The sequence below is a fragment of the Gavialis gangeticus genome, unplaced genomic scaffold, assembly GCF_001723915.1.
Source record: "Gavialis gangeticus isolate Ggan-Ray unplaced genomic scaffold, GavGan_comp1, whole genome shotgun sequence".
Classification (NCBI taxonomy): Eukaryota; Metazoa; Chordata; order Crocodylia; family Gavialidae; genus Gavialis; species Gavialis gangeticus.
Genome location: NW_017729024.1, coordinates 128,976,323 through 128,998,547, shown reverse-complemented (window position 1 = coordinate 128,998,547; position 22,225 = coordinate 128,976,323). Strand labels below are relative to the sequence as shown.

Sequence of the window (22,225 nt, the reverse complement as noted above, 5' to 3'; positions counted from 1 at the left end):
TTTTTCATTTCTTTTCATGGCATGGCCTGGATCCATCTGGTGTATTTTGGGCCGTAGGAAGTTTGCTTCTGGTGATGAGATTAGTGAGGTTTGAAGGCTAGGATGGGTGGATCTGGGAAGATCTCTTTAAGAATTGGGTCTCCTTCTAGTATGGGTTGCAACTGTTTGAGGATTTTCCATATAGTTTCAAGGGAGGGGTGATATGTCATAACCAGTGGTGTGCGATTCATGGGGGTTTTCCTTGTACACTGCAGCAGCAATTCTTCATGTGGTATCCGCGTAGCTCTTTCATATGTGCATCTGTCTCTTTGGAGGAATGTTCTTGTTGTGTGAAATCCTTTTTAAGATTTGTGAGGTAGCAATCCCAGGTGTTCTCCTCAGTGCAAATTTGGTGGGATCTGAGGACTTGGCTGTGTATCACAGGTTTCTTTGTGTGTTTAGGACAACTGCTGGTTCTGTGCAGAGATGTATGTTGCTCTGCAGGTTTCTTGTATAATGTGGTCTGTTTTTTACCATTCTGGATGCTGATCATTCTGTCTAAAAAGGAGATGTTGGTGCTGGAGTACTCAAGAGATAGTCGGATGGAGGGGTGATGATTGCTGAATTCCTGATGGAACTCAATCAGAGATCGCAGGTTTTCAGTCCAAATGATGAAGATGTCATCAATATATCTTAAGTACAGCAAGGGTTTGATGGTACAGTCTTTGAGGAATTCTTCTTCCAGGTGGCTCATAAAAGGGTTGGCATACTGTGGGGCCATTTTGGTGCCCATAGCTGTGCCCAGGGTCTGGAGGAAGTGTTGGCTATTAAAAGTGACATTGTGTGTGAGGATGAAGCGTATAATTTCAGTAATATCATTGGGTCTGTACTCAGAGTTCTCGTCTTGCTCTTGTAAGGAAGGTTTGGATGCTGTCCTGATGTGGGATGTTGGTATATAAGCTGGTAACATCCATGGTGGCTAGGAGGGTGTTGCTAGGAAGGTGGTCTATGTTTTTAAGTTTTTGTAGAAAGTCTGTAGTGTCTTGGACAAAACTCGCTGTTTCAGTAAAAAGCAGTTTATGGGTTGATTCCACGAAACCCATTGACTCTCACTCACTGACTCCTCAATTTACATTTTCACTGACTGGCTTGCACGCAGACCAGCCTCTGGCTTCTTTACTATTTGTTCCATCTAGGAAGAGCATGTACCAACTGAAGATGCTTCCTCAGCCTGATCAAGGGTTTTTAAACCCGAAAGCTTGCTAGAAAAATATTTCAAACTATTTAGTTGGTCTAATAAAAGATATCAGAGTTACCCAAAGAACCTTGTCTGCCATGTGTACGTGCACATTTGGCTGTAGCGGGGGGGGGGAGCAGGAAGAAGTGGTGGGCATGTGCCCCCCAGCCTGGCAGGATCCACTCAGCCTCCCCTGCCAGCACTAGGAGGGGAAGGGGCCCCTCCCCGCTCCTGAAGCCCAACTCCCATGCAGGAAGGGGGCCTCTGATTTTGTGCTTGCCCAGGGCCCCAGTACACTTTAATCTGCCTCTGCACTTGCCACCACCCCCACTTCCCCCCACTGTTGATGCCTTCTTATCAGGGTGCCCCAAAAAATTATGGACCGGCCTGATAAAATGATTGATTTATAATTTAAAATTATAATTAGAATTCTTTTTAAAAATGCAGTTACTTTAGCTCCAAAGAACTAGCTGCAAATGTGCAATAGACAAGTGGCAACATATGCAGGTTTTCTCAGTGGTACCCTTCCCTCTTACTGAGGTAAACTGATAGGTAGCAATGGAAGTTAAGGAATGTGAAGAAAAAGAAACAAATCAGCATAACTTGAGCAGACAGTCAACAGTAATCTACGCAACAGCTGCAGAGCCAGCCTTAGGGAATATGATGCCCTGGGCAAACTTGTATTTTGTGCCTCCCCCCTCCCCCTGCCCCCCATGCAGGCAGAGGCAGGTGGGCAGAGGTGTGGGTTGCAGCAGCAGGGAAGCAGAGCCACCCACACTGCCTGACCTGGCTGCTCCTGAGCAGCAGCTACTAGAGGGGGGGCTGAGCTGGGCTGGGCATTACTCCTCCTGCCTAGGGCAGGGGATTGGCCAGGCTAGGGGGACTGCGCTGTTGTGAGTATGTGCATATGCATGTGTGCGCGGGGGCGGGGGGAGTGCACATAGCCCCGCCCCCAACCATGGCACCCTGGGCAGTCGCCCACATCACCCACCCCTAAGTCTAGCTCTGAATACCTGTGTTATCGGGGCCTGATTTTCCTCCTACAGCAGTGTAGGTGAGTAACAACTCTACTGAAGTCAGTAGAATTACTGAGGTGTGAAACTAGTGTGAGAAAAAGAAATGAGCCTTAAAGCTTTATTTTGTGCATCAAGAACTTCCACAGACATAGTATCATGGGAAAACAGAAGCGCTGAAGTAAAAGAAATAACAGAAGTGAAACATAAAATTAGTATGTCTCAGATAATAATTCATAATGCATTACAAAGGGAAACCAGGATCAAATGCCATCCTTGTTTGAGATCTTGTCATCTGCATCTCCTGGCCATATTCTTCTCTACTAGTGGCCCATCTCTAGATGGTTTGGTTTTATAAAATGAAATTGTGATTTCTATATTCAAAATCCAGTCTCTCTATTCTCAACCTCCAAAGACACACGCTAGAGATAGGTGACAGAATACATTTTTGTATATCTGCCAAACTAGTCGTTTTACAAGTTTTATCTTTTTGGTCCTGAATTTCAGCATACAATGACTTACAGTGCCTTTAGGTGACTCCTTTCTGTTGTGTGTGGTACTAACATACTTTAGCTTTATAGTGAAACAAGCTGGAAACAAACAAGGATAATAAGCTTAAATCTAAACTGAAAACAGTTTTTCAGTCTTCCAACTGTGTACTACTTGTTGGGCTTCATAACCACTTTACTAAATTTTTAATGCATTTAAATAATCATGGACAGTCACCCTCAACTGTTATTTTTATATTAAGCTTGAAACTGCATTTCCAAAATAGCTCTTTATCCCTTATTCAAACCTAGCCTGAGTGCCAGTATAAGCCATAGTGGCCCCAGTTGACACTGCTAATTGGCAGCAATAGCAAACATTTCTTCACAGATACTTCCACTTCTAATAGCATCTCTGTGATGTGAACTCCTCTTTCAGGGCCCCTGAGCAGGTTCACATTAATTTTCCATTTTCACCTCAAAAGACAACAACTATAAAATTAACAAAGCCCTGAACCAAGGGCACTGGCACTTATAACAGATAATGAGGCAACTGAAGCTGTGATCTTTCAGTGCAGGGTCACTATAATACTACATCAGTGACACCTTAGGATCTTTTATTAATGAAAGTTTCACTTAGATTTTACCTTAAGTGCATGCTGTTCCCTCCATAAAAAGGGACAGATCAGTAACAACCCTACTGCTAATTTCCTTTACTCTGAGCTTTTGTTAGATTTCGGCTTGGGCCTCAGGAATTATTGTGCTGCTTATACTGAAAGAAATACAGGTTTCATAGTGGTTTCATAGGTGTTGTTAGGGGCTGGAAGGGACCTTGCAGATCATCACCCCATGCACTTGGGCAGGAAAGACTGCTGGTGCGTCAAGATGCTTTTTGAAGGTCACCAGGGTGGATGTCATGTAATTTTTGTCATCCCTGGATACAAGTGAAAGCTAGATCTTCAGCTACTGCAAACTGACAACTTCACTGATTGTTTGAAGCTACACTGAACAAAGATCTGCACTTCTTATTTAGAACTGCCTTATATAAAGTGAGTACAAATGAAAGACATACAATGCCAAGAAAAAGGAAAAATATTAACCCCCCCCCCCCCCCCCCCCCCCAAAGATTAGACACTGTCCTTCTGGTGTTCTCCTCCCTCAGGAATAGTTCTCCCTAATTCTATCAAATTCTATTGTTTTAAACAGATTTAACTCAATTCAAGGAAGACTTGGAGTTTCTCCTGATTTATTTGTGGGGAAAAAAATCAGGGTTTATGCACACACCAAGTGAGAAGCAAAGAGCACAGAAAGATTCTTTCAAACCAAATAAATGTGCCTCTGAAATGGGTAGACTGAAATATTTGTAACAATTATTTGCTTTCCATTGTGCAAAATATAATGGCAAGGATGACTGAGAACAACAAGGGGGAAAATGGGCTCATTTGACAAAGCATTTCTGGGAAAAACATAGAAATTGCAGGAGAAACTACCAAAAATGTAGACTATTTATGGACACAAATACATAACAAAAAAGGGAAACTATAAAAAAAATCTTTAAGTAGTTTTATATATACTAACTTACCTTGCTTGTAAAGGGTGAAATCTTAAAACACTTAAAAATACTTTTATTGCCTCCTTTGTTTTCTTTCCCCTCAATACCACCTTTGAATGAAGAGAAGGTGATAATACAGCTCTAACTGATTGACGTGGTTTTGCGTTATTATACATTTGTATAATGTTGGTCCATCCCTACTTCTCAATATCCCAGTCTTTGTTCTCACTACTTATTAAAATATTCTTCTCTGTCTTTATTACTTATTATTGTATATCCTTCTAATTGTGATAAGTGCTTCCCAGAATGCCTCATTTCTGCACTAAAGAATTTGACCCTTGTCACTGGAACATGAGCACCAAATACTTTGGGGGATCTGGCCTTACAGTCTGTATTTTAGGTGTCAGACAAGTGGGAATAAAGAGCAGTCAAAATTTAATGAAAAGGGAAGGACAAAGTATATTGTAATGTGAGTAGGTTGTTACTTGTTAGATATGTGTGTAACTGAGCAGGTCAGCATTTTTTACTTCATACACATGATAAATTAATTTATTATGCACACTTTATAGTGAATATTCTGTGAGGAAAGGAAGTGTTTGGAATGTATAGTATTGTGGTAAATCCCCTCCTAGTAGATGCTTCATAGGGGGTGTTAGTGCAGTATAGGGTAGGGCTGCAAGGCCTGTCAGCCCTGTGCCCAACCAGACTAGGCCACGGGGGTGCGAGCGCAGTTGATCTAGTCATGACGCAAAGTTGCCAGATTCTTTCCTGCCACAACTTGATATTGGATGGTACTTTACTTGGGAGGTATTCATTTCCATTGCAGCTTGCCTTTGATGCACTGGGATTGGTCCTTCTGGGGCTCCTACTTTTCCTACATTCTGACCATGTGCCACCCTGATGTTACAGCATCTATTTCACCCTTATGTCTCACCAAGTGACTTCTTTCCTTTTGTTCAGGCTTATAGGCTTGCGGTCTCCTTGAGCCAGCCTGTCTCCCCTGTATGATGGCCACCTGGGCCTGACCAGTACCCCGTTGGAGCGTTGTGAATGAAAATGGAACTAAAGAACATGGGACATACAAATCAAACTAAGGTAAGTATCTCAGTGTTTGGGCTTGTCAGCTTACAGGCAGTGTCTTTCTGTTGCTTTACACTAGGGCCCAGAAAGCGGTGGAGGCTCTCCCTTCCTCATTGGGCAGGTCTGCTCTGGACCAGAGGAATAACAAAAGAAAAACCCCTGGTTGGGTTTGTCTCCTTGTGATATGGAAGCCCCAGCCTTGGGCACTTACATGCTGGCCTGATGTCTCCCAGCCAGGTCTGAACACTTCTGGATGCAGGCCTTCCCTTGGCCCTAACTGGCTAAGTAAGAATAGAGTAGATTTCTCTCTCCTGTAGCAAGCCAGGTTATAGTCAGGGAGATAGTAGGTAGTTTCCTGATGGGTCCTTGTTCTGGTGCTTTCACAAACCCTACCAAATCTTGGGCAGTTCATGGGATGTCATGTAGATGTTCTTGTGTTTGTTGTACTGATAGGCATGTGTGATCTCATTGAAATGCCTATATTATGCTCTATTCATTTATGTCACTTTTATCTCTGTATGGATTGTTATGTTGTCTGTATATCTCTTTACGATTTTTGACAAGGTCTGGCCAAGGAACTGAGGAATTCATATTTAGGGACAAGGGAGTGGGTGGATCTCTCATCATTATGTCTCTAGGGCAATAAGAATTGCCACTCCCAGAGACAGGCAGAAGACATCATCGGGTTGGGCACCCTGTAATGGGGAAATCAACTCTACAGCAAAGGTGTCCAAGAAAAAGGGCCCATCAGCCAGAGGAATGCCAGATGTCCTAGGGAGGTAAATTTCTGGGATTCTGGGCATCTATACACATACTCCAGGGTGGAGGGGAGGGCTTTAATTAAAGTGGCTCTGATAGCTTCTTTAATTAAAGCATCTTCAGCATCATGTGTATTCAGCATCCCACACTTCAAAGTGGCAGCAGGGGCACTTTAACTAAACCTTGTTTGATGAGCTTTAGTTCAAGTGTCCCTGTCACCATTTTGAAACATGGGGACGCTGAGTACATGTACGCAGAGGCTGCTGGAATGTGCAGTTAGCACGATCCAGCAGACTCGATTAATCAAGTCTGCTTCAACACATGCTAATCAGCACATATCAGAACAGAGCTCTGTCACATGTACAGGTGCCCTCTGAGACTCATGAGAATTGTGACAGTGCTGAAGGGCATGGGGGCTGGCTTGGAGTTCTTTAGGAAGATATCTGGATGATACGCCCAGTCTTTGGATTTTCTCAGGCTTTGGAGTCCAGTTCCCCAGCAGACAGGGCTGGCACAAACAGCAGGAAGGCTGTTCTCTAAAAATACTGGCAGGTCTTTCTGAAAGACTAGTTGATAGTCAGATGAGAAGGGAGGAATTTTTACTTGACTTTTTGTTCCAACTCCAAATGTAGGGTTAGTTTTTTCCGCATCATTCTTTTATCCTATATAAATAAATCTTTTTGTTGTTTGTCACCTTATTGATTGCCTGTGATGAAGAGTGATCTCTGGGCAAGTGATATGCCAGGTTAACCCATTTGATGGAAAGGGGGACCTAAAATTTCTGTCACAACCCAAAGGGAAGTCACCTGGAGCTGGCAAACCTTAGTCTGCTCCTTGGGAAAAGTGGCAAGACAGCAGGGAGAAACTGGGGCTATAGGGACATCCCACAGACAGGTTTCTGACAGATGCAGTCAGAAGCAACTGAAAATAGCACAGATCTGATTCAATGAGTGACCAAAGGCAAGAATTCAGCAACATACTTTTTTTTTCCATTTTAAAAGCTTGAATCCCAAACCCTTCTCAGTGCTCATGTATAATTTGTGTTAATGGATTGTTATTAATAAATTAATAAATTAAAGAGTTTTATACTGCATCTGCTGCAATCATAGACCTTACATATTTTTAATACAACCTCTGTGGCAGACAGAATTTTCTAGAAACATTGGGCCAGAGTCATATGTGTTATAAACTGGCATAGCTCCATTTACTTCAGTGGAATTATCCCACATTTATGCCAGTTTAAACATGGCCTACTGTTTTTAAATTAGGCAATAGAAAATTTAACTAAAATTTAAGTTAAATTGGGGAGAATAAATAAAAAGAGCTTTGCCAACAGGGAAAAACAACTGTGTTTGAAAATATCTTTGTTTCTGTTGCAAAGTCATTCTTTTGCTAACAACTTCCTCCTGTTTGGTTTCATGACTTCCTTTTCATGGTTTTAACACCGCCGCCCCACCTACTGTGGGGTTTTTACCTGTAGGACTGAAGCTTAAGACTGGCCCTCAAAATTTGCTTTAATTTTTCTTTTTTTGTCTCTGACTGAACTGATACCAATGGATATCAGTGCAGAAAAAGCAAGAAATGTGATTTAGTAAGGCTTTCTGTTACTGATGTTCTTCCATCACTGCTGGAGGAAGACAGAAATTAATCCCTCTAGCGGATGTGCATTGACCTAGAGAGATGTATTATTATTCATTGAGATCTACATGCCACATGAAGGTACAAAAAAATCTTTGTAAAAAGTTACTGAGTTATTTATAGAATCTGCAGTAAGTCTAGACAACCTTTTAAAAGCAGTTTATCATAACATTTACATTTTCTACCTCAAAATAATACAAGAATAATGTATTGTAGAACAAAAAACTACTTAAAATATAGAGTGCTTTTCTAATTGAATGGTACAATCAATTACTATATATTGGGTCTTGCCAGCAACTGTTTACCTATTCATTCTGGCAATTGAGGCAGGAAGTGGCTAGACTGAGCAGGAGTCTAATGAAATTAAACAGATTCACTCTGTATAGTTATGACCTATATTGGAGCACTAATACTTTCCCCAAATCATCAGTTATCCCTACCATTTTTTGCCGAATTCTCAAGAATCCCCCATTTTCCTCCGTTTACAATCAATCTGTTCTGCTCCTTATAGTTCTGACTAGAGTTAATTTTCTCAGGTTCCCACTCATGATAGTTCTTTGACTGTTCTGAAGAGTGCCCATAAGCAATATTGCTAGATGCTATCAGTTGAGTGGCTAACATTTTAAGACAGAAGGCAGAGTAGATATAGACCTTTATTGACAAACTAAATCAGAGATATATAGCATAAGCTTTCATAAGCAAAGGGTGTACACTAAGCATATGCTTATATATAGTATAAGTTTTCATAAACATAAAACTTATGAAAGCTAAATCTAAAAATAGAAATCTACCCTGCGTTCTGCGTGACTTCAGACTAACATGCCTACCTACCTCTCCATGACATTTTCAGAAGCAGCAAGCAACACATCCTCCAACTAAAGTCTGTGAGCAATCGGCACTTCTGAAAATCATGCCCAATAGGCTGGCACCAAAATGTATCTCCACATTACCTTAATAATGCTATGATTTTAAAGAGCTCTCTCATTAAATTGGTATCTCTTGTATGAGCATATAACTTGAATCAGGTGCCAGTTTTGTATCATATTCACTCTAAAAGCTGTTGAATTATATTAAAGTTCATTCCACTTCTATGGCTCTACAGAATCATTGCAAAGATACACTAGACATCCATTGCAGCCTTGTATTCAGGAACACAGTTGCATACATTAAAAAGAAGAGCCACCTTATTTACTCACTCTTCCCTGTCTTGGAAATTTGCTCTGTGAGTGCTGCCAGTGCAGAGGCTCTCTTGTAAGCGTCATAGTAACAGGCCCTGCACGTGGCCTTTGCATGACCTATGGGCCTGTCACTCAAGGGTGACCTAGTTTCCCTGTCAGACGCATGCCCAGTGTGAGGGAGGATAACAGTGCGCATGCCCAATTATGTTATATAATCAGACTAGAAAGTTCTGTGGAGTTTACATTCTGATTGGCTACCAAAATTCTGATAAAAGCCTAGTGAGCCCCCTCCCACAGGGGGGAGAAGAGCGAGAGAGAGAGAGAGAGAGAGAGAGAGAGACAGACAGACAGACAGACAGACAGACAGACAGACAGACAGAGAGAGAGACCCGCGTAACTGGAGACAGAGGCTGACTCCTTCAGGGACTGTCCTTCAGTTAGGCCCTTGGGCCTATTGGCCTCTCTCCCCGCCTGGCATTCTGTATCGTTAACTGTACTGATCTTCGGCTTCCAACTATCTTCGACCACGATTCCGGATCACCCTTACGGACTTTGACTTCAACCTCGGCGTGACTTACCTGGCTCCTGACTTCGGCAATCATCTCGGCTACCCAACTGTTCTGTGGACTGGCGACACCGACGCGTTACAGTTCTGTTTGTTATTTGTCTTCCTTTATAAACTGTTGACCATCCCTGGGACTTACCTGACAGGCAGCCGCACCTATTCCCGGGCTCCGGCACCGGGAGTAGAAAGCAAGGGCCTGTCGGCGAACCCCGTGGGACAACAGGTTCCCCCTGTTGTGCGTTACTAACTGTAACTGAAGACTCCGTACCTGCGCTCTACCAAGCGTAAGTTAATAAACCCATTCAATTAAAGAACATCCAGCTTCCGTGTCACTCAGAACTCCACCGCCGCTAGACCCAGCCTGTTCGTTCGGGTTCCACCGTGACACTTGGGACCCTTTCTCTGGGGAGGGAAACCCAGCATTCCCAAGATTTGGTGAGGTAATTCATTATTCTTTAACAAAGGGAGTAACTTTTCTCTTCCACATACAACGATAGTCTATTGTACAAATGTGAAATCATGATTTTCAAATTTTAACCAAATTGTTTTATCATCTTCCTATACAAAATTCTTTTCTTCAGTTTCAGTGATAACATCAATTAACTATGACAGGTTCCAGTTCATATTTCACAGACAAGATCTGATTTTTTGCAGTTTTTATTTATTTTATTTAAGCACATAATTAATTTGTTTATTTCCCTACCAAATAAACTCTTTTATCTGATTTGAGGTTGTTTGCAACTTATATACTATAGGAGGTACACAGCACAAGAAAAAGACATGTCTCTTACCATAATGTGGAATTATTAACCAGGCCATGGCAGAAGCATAGATTCCTCCAATCATCCAAAACATGCATAGCCAACTCAAGTGTTCACCACGCTTCTCTCGTGCAAGGACTTCAGAAAAATATGAGAATACTGCTGGAACAGCTCCACCAATTCTAAAAGGAGACATAAAGCAGGTGTCAAGGTTAGAGAGATGTTAAGTCTTTACAGTGTGAACACATCTCATTTTATCTACTTGGTACCTGAACTACAAGAGACTTTGCTACAAAAAGAGTTTGGGTTTCTGTCTTTTGTCACAGCAGTAATGGATTTCTATATGCCATTGGCACGATTACAATGTATTTGAGGAACTCTAATTCAATTAGATGCAACAATTTCCATGAAAGCAATATGGTCAATAAAGATCTAGTGGATTAAAGAATTTGTCAGGAGGCTGTAGAAACTTGCAGATATGGGACCAACGTATTTTATATTTCTGGCATTAGGCTATAGAAAGCAATACCTATTTGATTCAATTTCCCCTTCCATTCTTTAACAGGGAACAGTATGATGAAATTTTTAATGACCCTGATTATTTCATGCATGATTTGGGGTATGAACAAACATACAACTGTAGTGGCTTCAAAGGGAGATGCTACTCCTGACCATGCAGCAACTGTTATTCTGTACCTATTATTGTGCATGAGACTGTAGCAATACAAGTGAAGCAAAACTTACCCGATTTTAACTTTGCTTCATCCAGGTTCAAAGTTACAGTAATTTAGCTCTGTGAGAGGGGCAGCAAAAGCCCCTCTAGTGTGTCCCAGACCTCCACCCCATGCACCCTGATACTCACCGCAGGAATCCAAACGAGCGGCAGCCGGGGAGAAACATGGACGCAGGCTCCACAATTCAGGAGCTGCCTGAGCCTGCGTATCAGTGATTGATCAGGGCGGAGCTCTAAAGAGGCGCAGGCTGCTCAAAAAGCAGCCGAGAACACAGCTGAGGGGCCAGCAAGGGAGGAGCAGGATGCTGGCCAGGAGACGTTGCCTGCAGAGCCGGGGATCACAAGCCCTGAGTGCAGGAAAGCGGAGCAGAGCATCTGCCGGAGGGCTCAGGCAGACAAGACAAGGGACACAAGCCTAAGAGACCCAGGGATGCCGGGGCATGACATTGCAGCCCCACCAGGGAATCCAGGGATGGTGGCTGGGGATGGTGGCAGGGAGCTGCTAACCGTCTTGGGCAGCTCAGCGGGGAGGAAGGCACAGCCCAGCGTGGGAATTACGAGCCCCACCAGCTCGGGAAGAACAGGAGACCAACTACAGGTCAGTGGGAACCCGGAGGCGGTCACACTGGGGAGATGAATCAGGGTGGGGCACGGGGTGGCTGCCCATCCCCACAACTACTACGATGGAAGGGACGGGCGAGTTCTCCTTCTTTTCCTCTTCCCCCTCCTGAGTGACCAAGCGGGCACTGGGAGACAGGATCCCGGGTGATCATTGGCAGAGGCCAGACATTTTCTGTTGGATGCATTTTTAGTTCCAGTTAGCCCCAGGCCATGGGCAGGTTTAGAGGCCCAAGCTGGCCCGAAGTTGAGGGACTGGCCATGGGGAAGATTGTGCTGGCTGAGAAGACCTGACCCGTTACAAGAAGAGATCATCCAAGGGAAGACCTGCAGGGTGCAGTGTTTTCCCAGGCTGTGGATGTGGTAAGTGTGGGATAAAGGGGAAGTTTGGAGCCCCACGAAGAAAGACCAGGGTTGAGACCTGTTCGCTTTGGGGCCACCTGAACGGAACTGCCTCCCCAATGGGTGGGACATGGGTGGTAAAGAACATCAAAGACATGGCAGGCAAGTAGGAGCAGCATCCACACCATCTGGGAGGCACCAGAGCCTGATCTCACCCTGACATCGCTTGGGAGCAAGGCACCTATCAAGAAGGGGGCTGAAGCCCTACAATACCTATGATCAATTTTGTAATTGAAATGTTATATTGTGATGTTGTTTTGTGTTGATGTTGCTCAAATTGTTTTATTGTGATGGGTAAATAGTGTTATTTAGGGTTTGACCTTGGTTACTGGTTAATGTTTACTGTGTAAATATATGTATATGACATTTAGTTTTATGATTATGTATATTGTTGCTGGAAGGTGTTGTAACACTTCGGCCTTCTTTTACTGGGCGCCTTGCCCCCATGGACGTCAGGGTGAGGTTCGAGCTTGGATGTCACATGGGTGGTATGTGTGCTGCCCTTACTCACCTGCCATGACTTTGATGTTTTTGTTGGGGAGGCAGTTCCCTTCAGGTGGCCCCCTGGGGATGAAGATGCCTCAATCCCTGTTCTTGCTTCGTGGGGCTCCAAACCTCCCCTTTACCACACCCTTACCACATCCACGGCCAAAATGGATACTATCTTCTGCAGGCATCCCCTTGGATGACTTTCCCTCTTTACGCGGCTTGCCCGCCTCCCAGTGGGTTGGACCTAACCAGACAGTTTGCCCTTCACTGTAGCCAGTTCCTTGACTTCTGGCTGATTAGTGTATATAAGCCGGCCCTGTCTTCAGGCTAGCTAGGGCTTCTAACGAAAATCAACACCTAGATTTCCACCGGAGGGTTCCCCCTGGGATCTCGTCTCCCAGTGCCCCTTTTATGGTCCACATAAAGAAGAAATTTGAAGGAATGGATGAGGGACCCAATTGTCCCTGAGCCCTGGGTGACTATGGGGGTTAGCTGCTGTTCTGTGCCCCACCCTGGTCCAGCTCCTCAGTTTGGCCAGCACTGGCCTCCAGATAACCTGGAGTGGCTCCCGGTCTTCCCTGGCTTGGAAGAGCATGTGGTTCCTACGCTGGGTTGCTCATACCCCACCCCCGCTGTGCTCCTGCTGCTCCTGCTGGTGCCTCCTGCTGGTGCTCCTGCTGGTGCCTCCCACCTCCTGTGCCAGGGCCCTCAGCACCCCCTCTCTTGTCTGCAGCTGGGCAACCTTCCTCTTTGTTGCCTGTGTCTCTGGGTCAACGTCCTTTCTCCCCTCCACCGGCATCTCTGGATTGGTGCTGTCTTCTTCCTCCACTGCCTCTGGATTGGCATCCTCTTCTATCCCCACCAGCATCTCTGGATAGGCATCCTCCTCTTCCTTCCCCGGCATCTTTGGGTCAGCGTCCTCTTCTGCCATTCACCGCCCCTCAGCTGTTTTCCTGGCTGCTATTTGAGCAGCCCGCGGTTTCTGGAGGCTCCACCCATGTCCCTCACCAATCCACAGCTGTAGGCAGCTCCAGAATCATGGGGCTGCCACCCGCGCTTCCTCCCGGCTGCTGCTCTTCAGGATTCCTAGGGTGAGTACTGGGGTGCATGGGGTGGGGGTCCAGAATCCCTTAGAGGGGGTTTCACTGCCCCTCTCACATATATTATAACTCAGTAAATTGTATATAGTTAAGAACTTTGGGCTTGGGGTAACTCTATAGAGGAAAGAGGGATCTGCTCAAAATTCTGGCATCCTTCTCACAGCACCCCCTCCTGCCTACCCATCCCATCCAAATGACTCCAAGATGAAAATGAGTTGTCAATGTGATGAAGTGATCAGTAAAGCTAACCACACTTTATCATGCATTAGCAGGTACATGATAAACATGTCCAGGGAGGTGATACTTTCTCTTTATGTAGCATTGGTCAGGCCACAGTTGAAGTACTGTGTCCAGTTTTGGGTGCCACACTTCAAGAGGGATGTGGACAACCTCAAGAGGGTTCAGAGGAAGGCCACTCGTATGGTTAGGGGCTTGCAGGCAAAGCCCTATGGGGAGAGTTTGAGGGCCCTGGATCTCTTCAGCCTCCACAAGAGAGGGCTGAGAGGTGATCTTATGGCCGCCTACAAATTCATTGGGGTGGGGGACAGCAAAGAATAGGAGATGCTCTGTTGACCAGGGCACCCCTTGGAGTAACTAGGAACAATGGCCACAAACTGATGGAGAGCAGATTTAGTTTGGACATCAGGAAGAACTTCGTTATGGTAAGGGTTGCCAGAATCTGGAATGGACTTCCAAGGGAGGTGGTGCTCTCCCCTACCTTGGGGGTCTTTAAGAGGAGGCTTGGAGGTCTTTAAGAGGAGTACTTGGCTGAGGTCATCTGACCCCAGTGCTCTTTCCTGCCCAGGGCAGGGGGTCAGACTCTATCTGCTGAGGTCCCTCCCGACCCAAACATCTATGAATCTATGAAAGGGGGAACTGGCACTCAGACCAGGAGCCCAGGGGCCACACTTTAAATTCTAATGGTCTGCATGCAACCCATTGGCCACCAGCTGGGCAGCCCTGCACTAGAAGAACTAGCATTATAGTTTTAGGGGGTAAAACTGAATTTTTGATAAAAGCTTTCCTTTTAGTGGTATTAACTTTGTCATTTCAGCACAGAATTCCTGCACGATCAATAGTAAAAGAAATATTTAGACTTTCAATAGTTTACAAAAAAGTTATTGTGAACTTTTTGTGTACATAGTTCAAATATTTCAGAAAAATAAAAGGCTAAAATTAGGCTCCTATGCCTGCAGTATCAAGTATCTCCCAGTGAGCTTTTCAAAGAAAGAAACTGAAATAAAGAAACCACAAACTTTGAAGAAGGCTGAGCTGAAGCATTTGCACCTTCCTAACTCATTCAAGTACCATATAGTTTGGGTTGATCTCATAATTAGTATGATAGTGAGACACATTTTAAACATGAAATTTTTAAGAGAAAAAACACCTCTGTGAAATGTGAAATTGTAGTAACAAGTGGGAAACTTAATGAAAACACAAATTACAAAACAACCACATTAGAAATGAAAAAGGAAGAACTAGTAACTTGTAAATATTGGTAAATAACTCGTCACATTAAAAACAGTCTTGGCTTAAAAATTAGTTATTTTTTTAAAATTTTTATTTAATGTATCTGATAATAGCATATCTACCTATTTTAATTATTAGACCATTTGCATCCCTGTTATAAGTCAGTGGAATGAATTTATCCTTAGCACATATCCAAATGGCAAAGGATTATTTTGTGAAATTCTTAACATATAAAATTAGTGAGACAGTGCTCAGAAGTTCATGAAACACTACTGAAGAGAGATTACCTAGTGTAATGAGAGCAGGGCACTGGAAGAACAGTCTGTATTATTTCATCAGTCTATGCCAGTGGTGCTCAACCTTTTTCTCTGGTGGGCCTGATGGGCAGCGCCTGGTCCAGCCATAGGCTGGATGGTGGTTCTGATTCAGTGCTTGGGGCCAATGTGGCAGGCACTAGGGATGTGCAAAATGGGCCATATTTGATTCAGATTCAGCTTGCTCTTTCCCCACTGATGTGACCATTAGGCCATTAGGCCTGTGAAAAGCTTTGGTAGCTGATTCGATTTGGAGGAGATTTGGCCTGATTCAGGGATCAAATCTCCGAATCCAAATCAAATCGAGAGACCAATTAAAAGCTCCAAATTTATTCAAAACATCTGAATCAATTTGGAAAAGATTTGGCCACCTCAGAGATTTGGCCATAGATTAAACAGGCAGCTGACACAGCTGTCTCCAGCTGGTAAGGCTGTTGGGGTTGGGGGAGGGAGGGATTGAGGCTGGTGTTGGGACAAGCTGCCACACCAGGGAGGAGGGCATGTTACTCGGGGAGGGGTGCAGGATGCAGGTGCAGCAGCGCTTGGAGCCGGGGCTCTGCCCTTCTGCCACTTGCCTAGCCGGGGCGGGAGGGCACAGGGGCAGAATGTGGGCATGGGAGCATTCGGAGCAGAGGCTCTGTACTGCTGCTGCTTGCCCAGCCAGGGCGGGGCAGGGGGGGTGGGATGTGGGTGTGGCTCACTCGAGGTGGAAGGGGGCAAGCGGCAGCAGGGCATAGCCCCTGCTTCCAGTGCTGCCGTGCCCACATCCTGTGCTCCCCTGCACTGGATGGCAAGAGGGCAGAGTCCCTGCTCCCAGTGCTGATGTGGGTGCAGCAGCGCTGGGAGCGGGGGCTATGACCTGCTGAGATAGGACATAGTGTCAGGAGTGGCTGAATCCTGCCACCAACAGGAACGCAAACATCAGTCAGCAATTGGGTGATTCCTAAATGACAGACCAAGCTCCAGCAGCAGCTGAGTGCAGCTCAGGGCAGAGGTTGGCTACAGAAACAATGCAGACAGTTAGTTACACCATCAGAACATTGGATTTGATTTCCAATCCCTTGGAATGTGACCTAGATGGATCAGATATTTTAGCTGCCTCAGGGAAGTGTCAGGGGTGGACGAAGTCTGAACCTTACCAAGTAAGTACTCTCATCTACTCAATGGAGGATCAGGCCAATGGAATTCTGATGCCACTGCCTCTTACAAATGCAGAAAAAAAAGCAATATGCTTTTATGGAGTTTCAATCTAATTAATTCATAAACCACATTTATTTTGCCCCCAAAAATGTTCGGTTAATGCCTCTATCACACCAGCATATTGCAGAACCTGTGGACAGCTTTATTATATCTTTGCATACATTGGCTGAATTTTGCCAATATGGGAAGCTCAAGGAAGAACTGATTAGGGATCCCTTAGCTGTGGGCCATCACAATGAAGAGCTCTCAGAAAGACTACAGTTGGACTCTGATTTAACACTCCAGAAGGCTGTCACAGAAGTCTGCCAATCAGAGTTAGTTAAACAGCAACAAAAGGAAATCAGAAGCATTTCCAAGCCCTCTCAGGCATCAGTTAGTATGGATTTTGTCAAGAAACTACAACCAAAACCAAATAGATTTGACATGCACAATGAACAAAGAGTGGTGCCACCGGCACCCACAGCAACAACCAAGTGGAAAAAGGGGCCAATGCCGCAGGTGTGGTAAAATCCCTGAACATGGTTATGTTAAGTGTCCTCTTGATAAGGAAGAGATATGCCAATGATGTAAAAAGAATAGTTACCACACTTTGGTTTGTTGCTCAGCCACAGGAGTCCATGAAGTCACAGAACAGGACTCCAAGGATTGGCAAGCTTCTTTGAGTAGATGTGATATCTTTTATTAGACCAACTGAGTAGTTAGAAAAAGGTTATTTGCAAGCTTTCAGGCAAAAGCACCCTTCTTCTGGCATAGGGAATCTGCTGATCTGCGATCTCCAAGGAATGAAAGAAACTGGTGAATCCAGAGTCTTCATCAGACCCAGGAGTCTAGATGACAGTGTAGCAAAAGTCCCGCCCCACCCCCATCAGGAAGCACCTTTCCCTCCCCCCCTTTTTAGATTATATTTTAAATTATATTAATATATTGTGCTAATTTCTGTATTCTATTTTATATGCATTTCTGTATTTTACTGTTCATTTATTCCCTCTACACTTTTGCCATGGCATCCTGTGTCTTACATTTTATTTCTGCTTTACATTTTATTTCATACTCTTAAGTTAGCTAAGCCTTGTAATATTAAAACTGTAGCTGTAAAAACTTATTGAATTGTATCACCCTTACAATGTACTGGGCAGTCCCCTGAGTGAATCTAAGTATGTATGAGTCAGTAGGTAATTCAATGACAAGCAGGGAATACAAAGCAAGAGCCTCTGGCTGTTAATTGACAATAGCCTAGCCAAGGAACTTACCATTACAAAACTCTATTCTACCATCCATTTTAAGCTAATCAAGCAAAAGAACTGATTCCTGGAACCTGCAAGATACAGCCATTGAGTCAATCAATTCAAGGGTGGACTCCCAAAACTGTACTATTGGGCGGAAACCCCAGTGACTGTGACTGACAGCTGCTATGCATTACTCAAGACCCACATGGGACAGTGACCTCTGGATTGGGCAACCAAGATGATGCTGGGGAATCACAGAACTCTGCCAGAGAGAGATAAAAGGCAGTGAAGCATGACCCTCGGTGGTGCCCTCTTTCTTTGATCAGCACCAGAACCTACTGACCAGGAAGACAAGCTGGCAATCCCCTTCTGCAGAAGACAATGCCTTGGAGGAAGCTTCACCTGGCCATCGATAGCAGACTCCAGTGCCTTGGATGGGTATAACACCAGTGCTCTCACAATCACTACAGCAGCTACTATATAGGTTTGAATGAGTGAGTGCACGTGTGTGTAGGTGACTGATATCCTTTTTGGTTCCAATCCTGTGCAGGGTATAATAGTTGCACACCCCCATACAATAAACTTAATACTGGGGATCCCACAAGTTGATCTTAATGGCCAACAACAGGACATTGGACAGTCAATTTCACTTAAAATTGATACAGGTGCAGCTGTTTCAACTAAACCTGAAACAATTCACCTTGTTTTTGGGAAGGTGGAATGAAAAGATTTTTCAGAGTTATGGCCACTGGGCCTGTGCGAAGCAGCAAGTATTCGCTTCGGATTCAGAAGACAGTGATTCGATTTGGAGATTCGAATCACTGTCCTGATTTGATTCGGCCAAATCAAATCCAAAAGGTTCAGCACCAATTTGGAGATTCAGCCATAGATTAAAGAGGCAGCTGACACAGCTGCCTCCAACTGATACATCTGTTGGGGTTTGGGGAGGGGCCACTTTTCTCCCTCGCTAAGCAGCAGTTTGTTCTGTGCCGCCACTGCTCGGCCCAGATGGGCGAGCACAGGGCGCGGGGTTGGAGCTGTGTGCACTGGTCCCCGTCTCTACCGCAGGGCTGAGGTGGAAGGGACAGGGAGTGAGTGGGCATGTGGGAGCCAGCAACAGCCAGGCGGGAATGTGGGGCTCGCACTGGTGTCCTGGGCCCAGAATGGGACAGCAGGAATGCAGGTGCCTGGCCAGCAGGGAATTTATGGAGCTGGGTCAGCTCCACCGTCTCCCTGCTTGTGCAGCCCAGCCCAGTTCCACAGACCCCTGCCAGCCTGTGCCCTTCACTCCTGCCACTGCACTCTGGGCCCCAGACACCTGCACAGGCCCTGCGCTCCTGCACTCCTGCTCGCTTCTACTCCCCCTGCCCTACACCACTGCTTTCCCCACTTTCCTGTCTGCCCACTGGCTGCTCCACACCATGTGGCTCCCAGCTGCATGGCCAGATGGTGGGACTCAGCAGGAGCTGGCCCAGCCCCGAGGACTGGGGTGATCGCCCGCAGTCCTCCCCTGCCTCCCCACCCCCCACCCCTTCTTACCTGAATTTCCTGCTCTGGCACAGGGAGGCATGAACAGCCCCATGGTCCCAGGCCAAGCAGGGGCTTCTGGCTGGGGGGATGGGGGGCAGAGCTGGGCGGGCCTTGCTGTTCAGGGTCCTGCCATGACTTCCCCTGGGTCCTACTGCCCCTGGCTCCTGTCATCTTTGACAGGCAGCCTGGGGCAGATAAATATTAAAAATTTACTAAATATTTTTAGGGGTCTTGCGGGCCAGATAGAATGGCCTGGCAGGCTGAATCCAGCCCACAGGCTGTATTTTGCCCACCTCTACACTATAGCAAGGGAGCGTGTTGCTACCAGTGACGTAGCTGCAGCATCACAGTTTGTGCCCGCTGACACTACGTCGCTGTAGTGTGTTGCTATGGTGATGTAGCATCTCATGTAGATATGCCCTTTGGGAACAAAAATCATTTAGATAGAAAAATATGACTAGTTACATTTTACTTTTCATCAAGAGAAGGTGCAATTGCAGATGTCAAAAGACAATTCTCCAAGCTAACTAAGTTTAAAGGCATAGTGATTTTATATTTTCATGTTTGAACTAAACTGTGGTTATCATTTATCCAAGGGGATTATGGGAAAGAAGAACAAAAAAAGATTTTGATCATGCATGCCAGCAGAGCTGTACTTACAAAAATAAATAATAAAGTGCACCTTTTTTAATCACACAAAATGATATGTGCCTACTAATCTGCCTTTAGTGATGTGATTCACCAAAGGAGATTTTGGCAACTGCATACTGTAACAGCTGGGATGAAAACAGCATTTACACAGAGCATTCAGGAACCTGGCTTCAGCAGCTAGCCTTTGTTTGTTTGTTTGCACATTTATGAGCAATAGACACTTGAATTGCAAAGGTAGCTCAAGCATACAGGATAACCTCACAATATTAAAATGCATAAGGCTGTAATACACTTCTTTGATTAAATATCTTATCGTCTTCTACTTCCAATTTGGACCAAAGCCAAAAAGTGAGATTGTGTCAGTCTACAATGGCATTTGTGGTATTTATCTGGTTACTTGTGGTTTGCTAAAAAGCCAGACAATGGAATTTGAAGCACAAAGCTGTTCTTATTCTTCTCCGGGACCTGAATCAGTCTAACTATCCTTTCACCCTACCTAACCGTTCAAATGTAACTTGTACTTTCCCTTCCTCATAGCTTCTCTTCCATCCCTCTCCCTCTACTTTTTTTCCCTCTCACTGCTACCAGTGTAATAAGAGGCTTTTTCCTTTTCAACACATTAAAGGAAACTGGCAATATATGAAAAGTGAATAGACAAACTTAACTTGGGGGAGCAGCTGTTAGATAATGCCCTGGGAAGACTATAATTTAATGATAGTGACACAACGTTGTTCATTTTAACTGTCTTTGAAACCCAGTTATAGAACTGAGGTTCTGGTCCTGCAGCTGATTGGACAGCTTACATACTACTTATTGCAGTGACTTTTAAGTACTTTTGTTACTACGTGGAATACACCACTATGGGGTCAAACGACTGAACCTCATGCTATTGCTTATGGGACTATATAAACCCATTCCTTCTTTTGTGCATAGCTAGCCAATTTTGCAGTCTTGAAAGTTGTTCCCATTAGGAAGAGAAACTGATGACAGTCAGATTTTTCTTTGATGCAATTGCAGTATTAACAAAGAACATACAAAGTCTTGTTTCCCTAAACATAGCAAGAATTGAACAGTGTCTCTGTCCATAAATCCAAGATGCATTGTGGCCAGCACTTAGTCCATAACCCATCTGTCTAGATTCTAGACTTTACTTAAGGCCATGTTCCCAGGGCTCATTTGGGTTGCATCATGTGTTTCTTTAACTTCTGTAATGTTTTTGCTATTTTTCTCTCAGACACACAAACCTTCACAAAACAGTAGTTGATGAAACTCCTCCACATACCAGTGCCTGGCATGCCTTTGTTTTCTGCCTCTGTTTGTGGTTGTCACTGCTTCATCCACAGGGCTACATAAAGGAGCTTAATGACTTCTCTTAAAACCATATTAAAAGAAAGGTAGTAGTTACATCTCCAATTTCAAAAAAGTTTAATGCTAGAGGTGCACCGATACATCGGTCATATTGGATTGACACCTATATGAAGAAAATTGTCTGCATCAGAAATTGGCCTGATATATGGCCCATGCATGTGCAGTCACAGTGCAGCACGTAGGTGGTGATGGGCACAGCCTGGCAGGTTGAAGAGCAGTGTCCAGCTGGTAAGTCTATTGTGGTGGAAGGGGAAGGGGGAGAGAGGGAGCGTGGGGGGCATATCAAGGCGGCCCGCAGTGAGGGAATGGGGCAAGCACTGCCCAGCCAAGGCAGCGTGGGTGAAGGACAGAGCTGTGGCTTGTGCAGGGAGCACAGAGAGGAGGTGGGAAGCGGTTCCTGTCACTGCACACCACTCATCTGGGAGCTGCTTATCTGGCACTTGCCCGCTCATCTGGTGGCTCCTGCTGCCGCTTGTTCAGGAGGGCATGAAGAGGTGTATGCCCCTGAACCTGCGTGGCGTGTGTGGGGGAGTGGGGCTGTGGCTGCACTGGTGCCGAGAGCAGGGCTACAGCGGGCAGGGATGCAGCCACCCCAAAATTTGCCATATCCCCCCCTGCCCTCACTCCCAGCGCCGCTGCCATCCACCCTGAGTGCAGCCCCGGCTCTGTCCACCCTGCACAGATCTGGGGGCACATGCCCCCCAATGTCCTCCTGGATGAGTGATGGGAGCAGTGGTGGGAGCCGCTAGACAAGCGGGCGAGCACTGGATGAGCAGCTCCTGGAAGAGTGCAGTTCTACAGTTTTCTGCAGTTTTACCTACTTTTCCTGTTATACCAAATCCAGCTACTATTTTGTCCTGTATTCCTCCTAATGCTT

The 22,225-nt window shown here is 45.1% G+C and overlaps 1 protein-coding gene across 1 annotated transcript in view; it reads right to left on the bottom strand.

The window, feature by feature from the left end:
• SV2C (synaptic vesicle glycoprotein 2C) overlaps nt 1–22,225 on the bottom strand; it is a 201,973-nt gene that overhangs the window by 100,676 nt on the left and 79,072 nt on the right. The window contains exon 3 of the mRNA XM_019517712.1: nt 10,278–10,429. Within this exon, the coding sequence (XP_019373257.1) occupies nt 10,278–10,429 (152 nt within the window). The remainder of the gene's footprint in view (nt 1–10,277; nt 10,430–22,225) is intronic.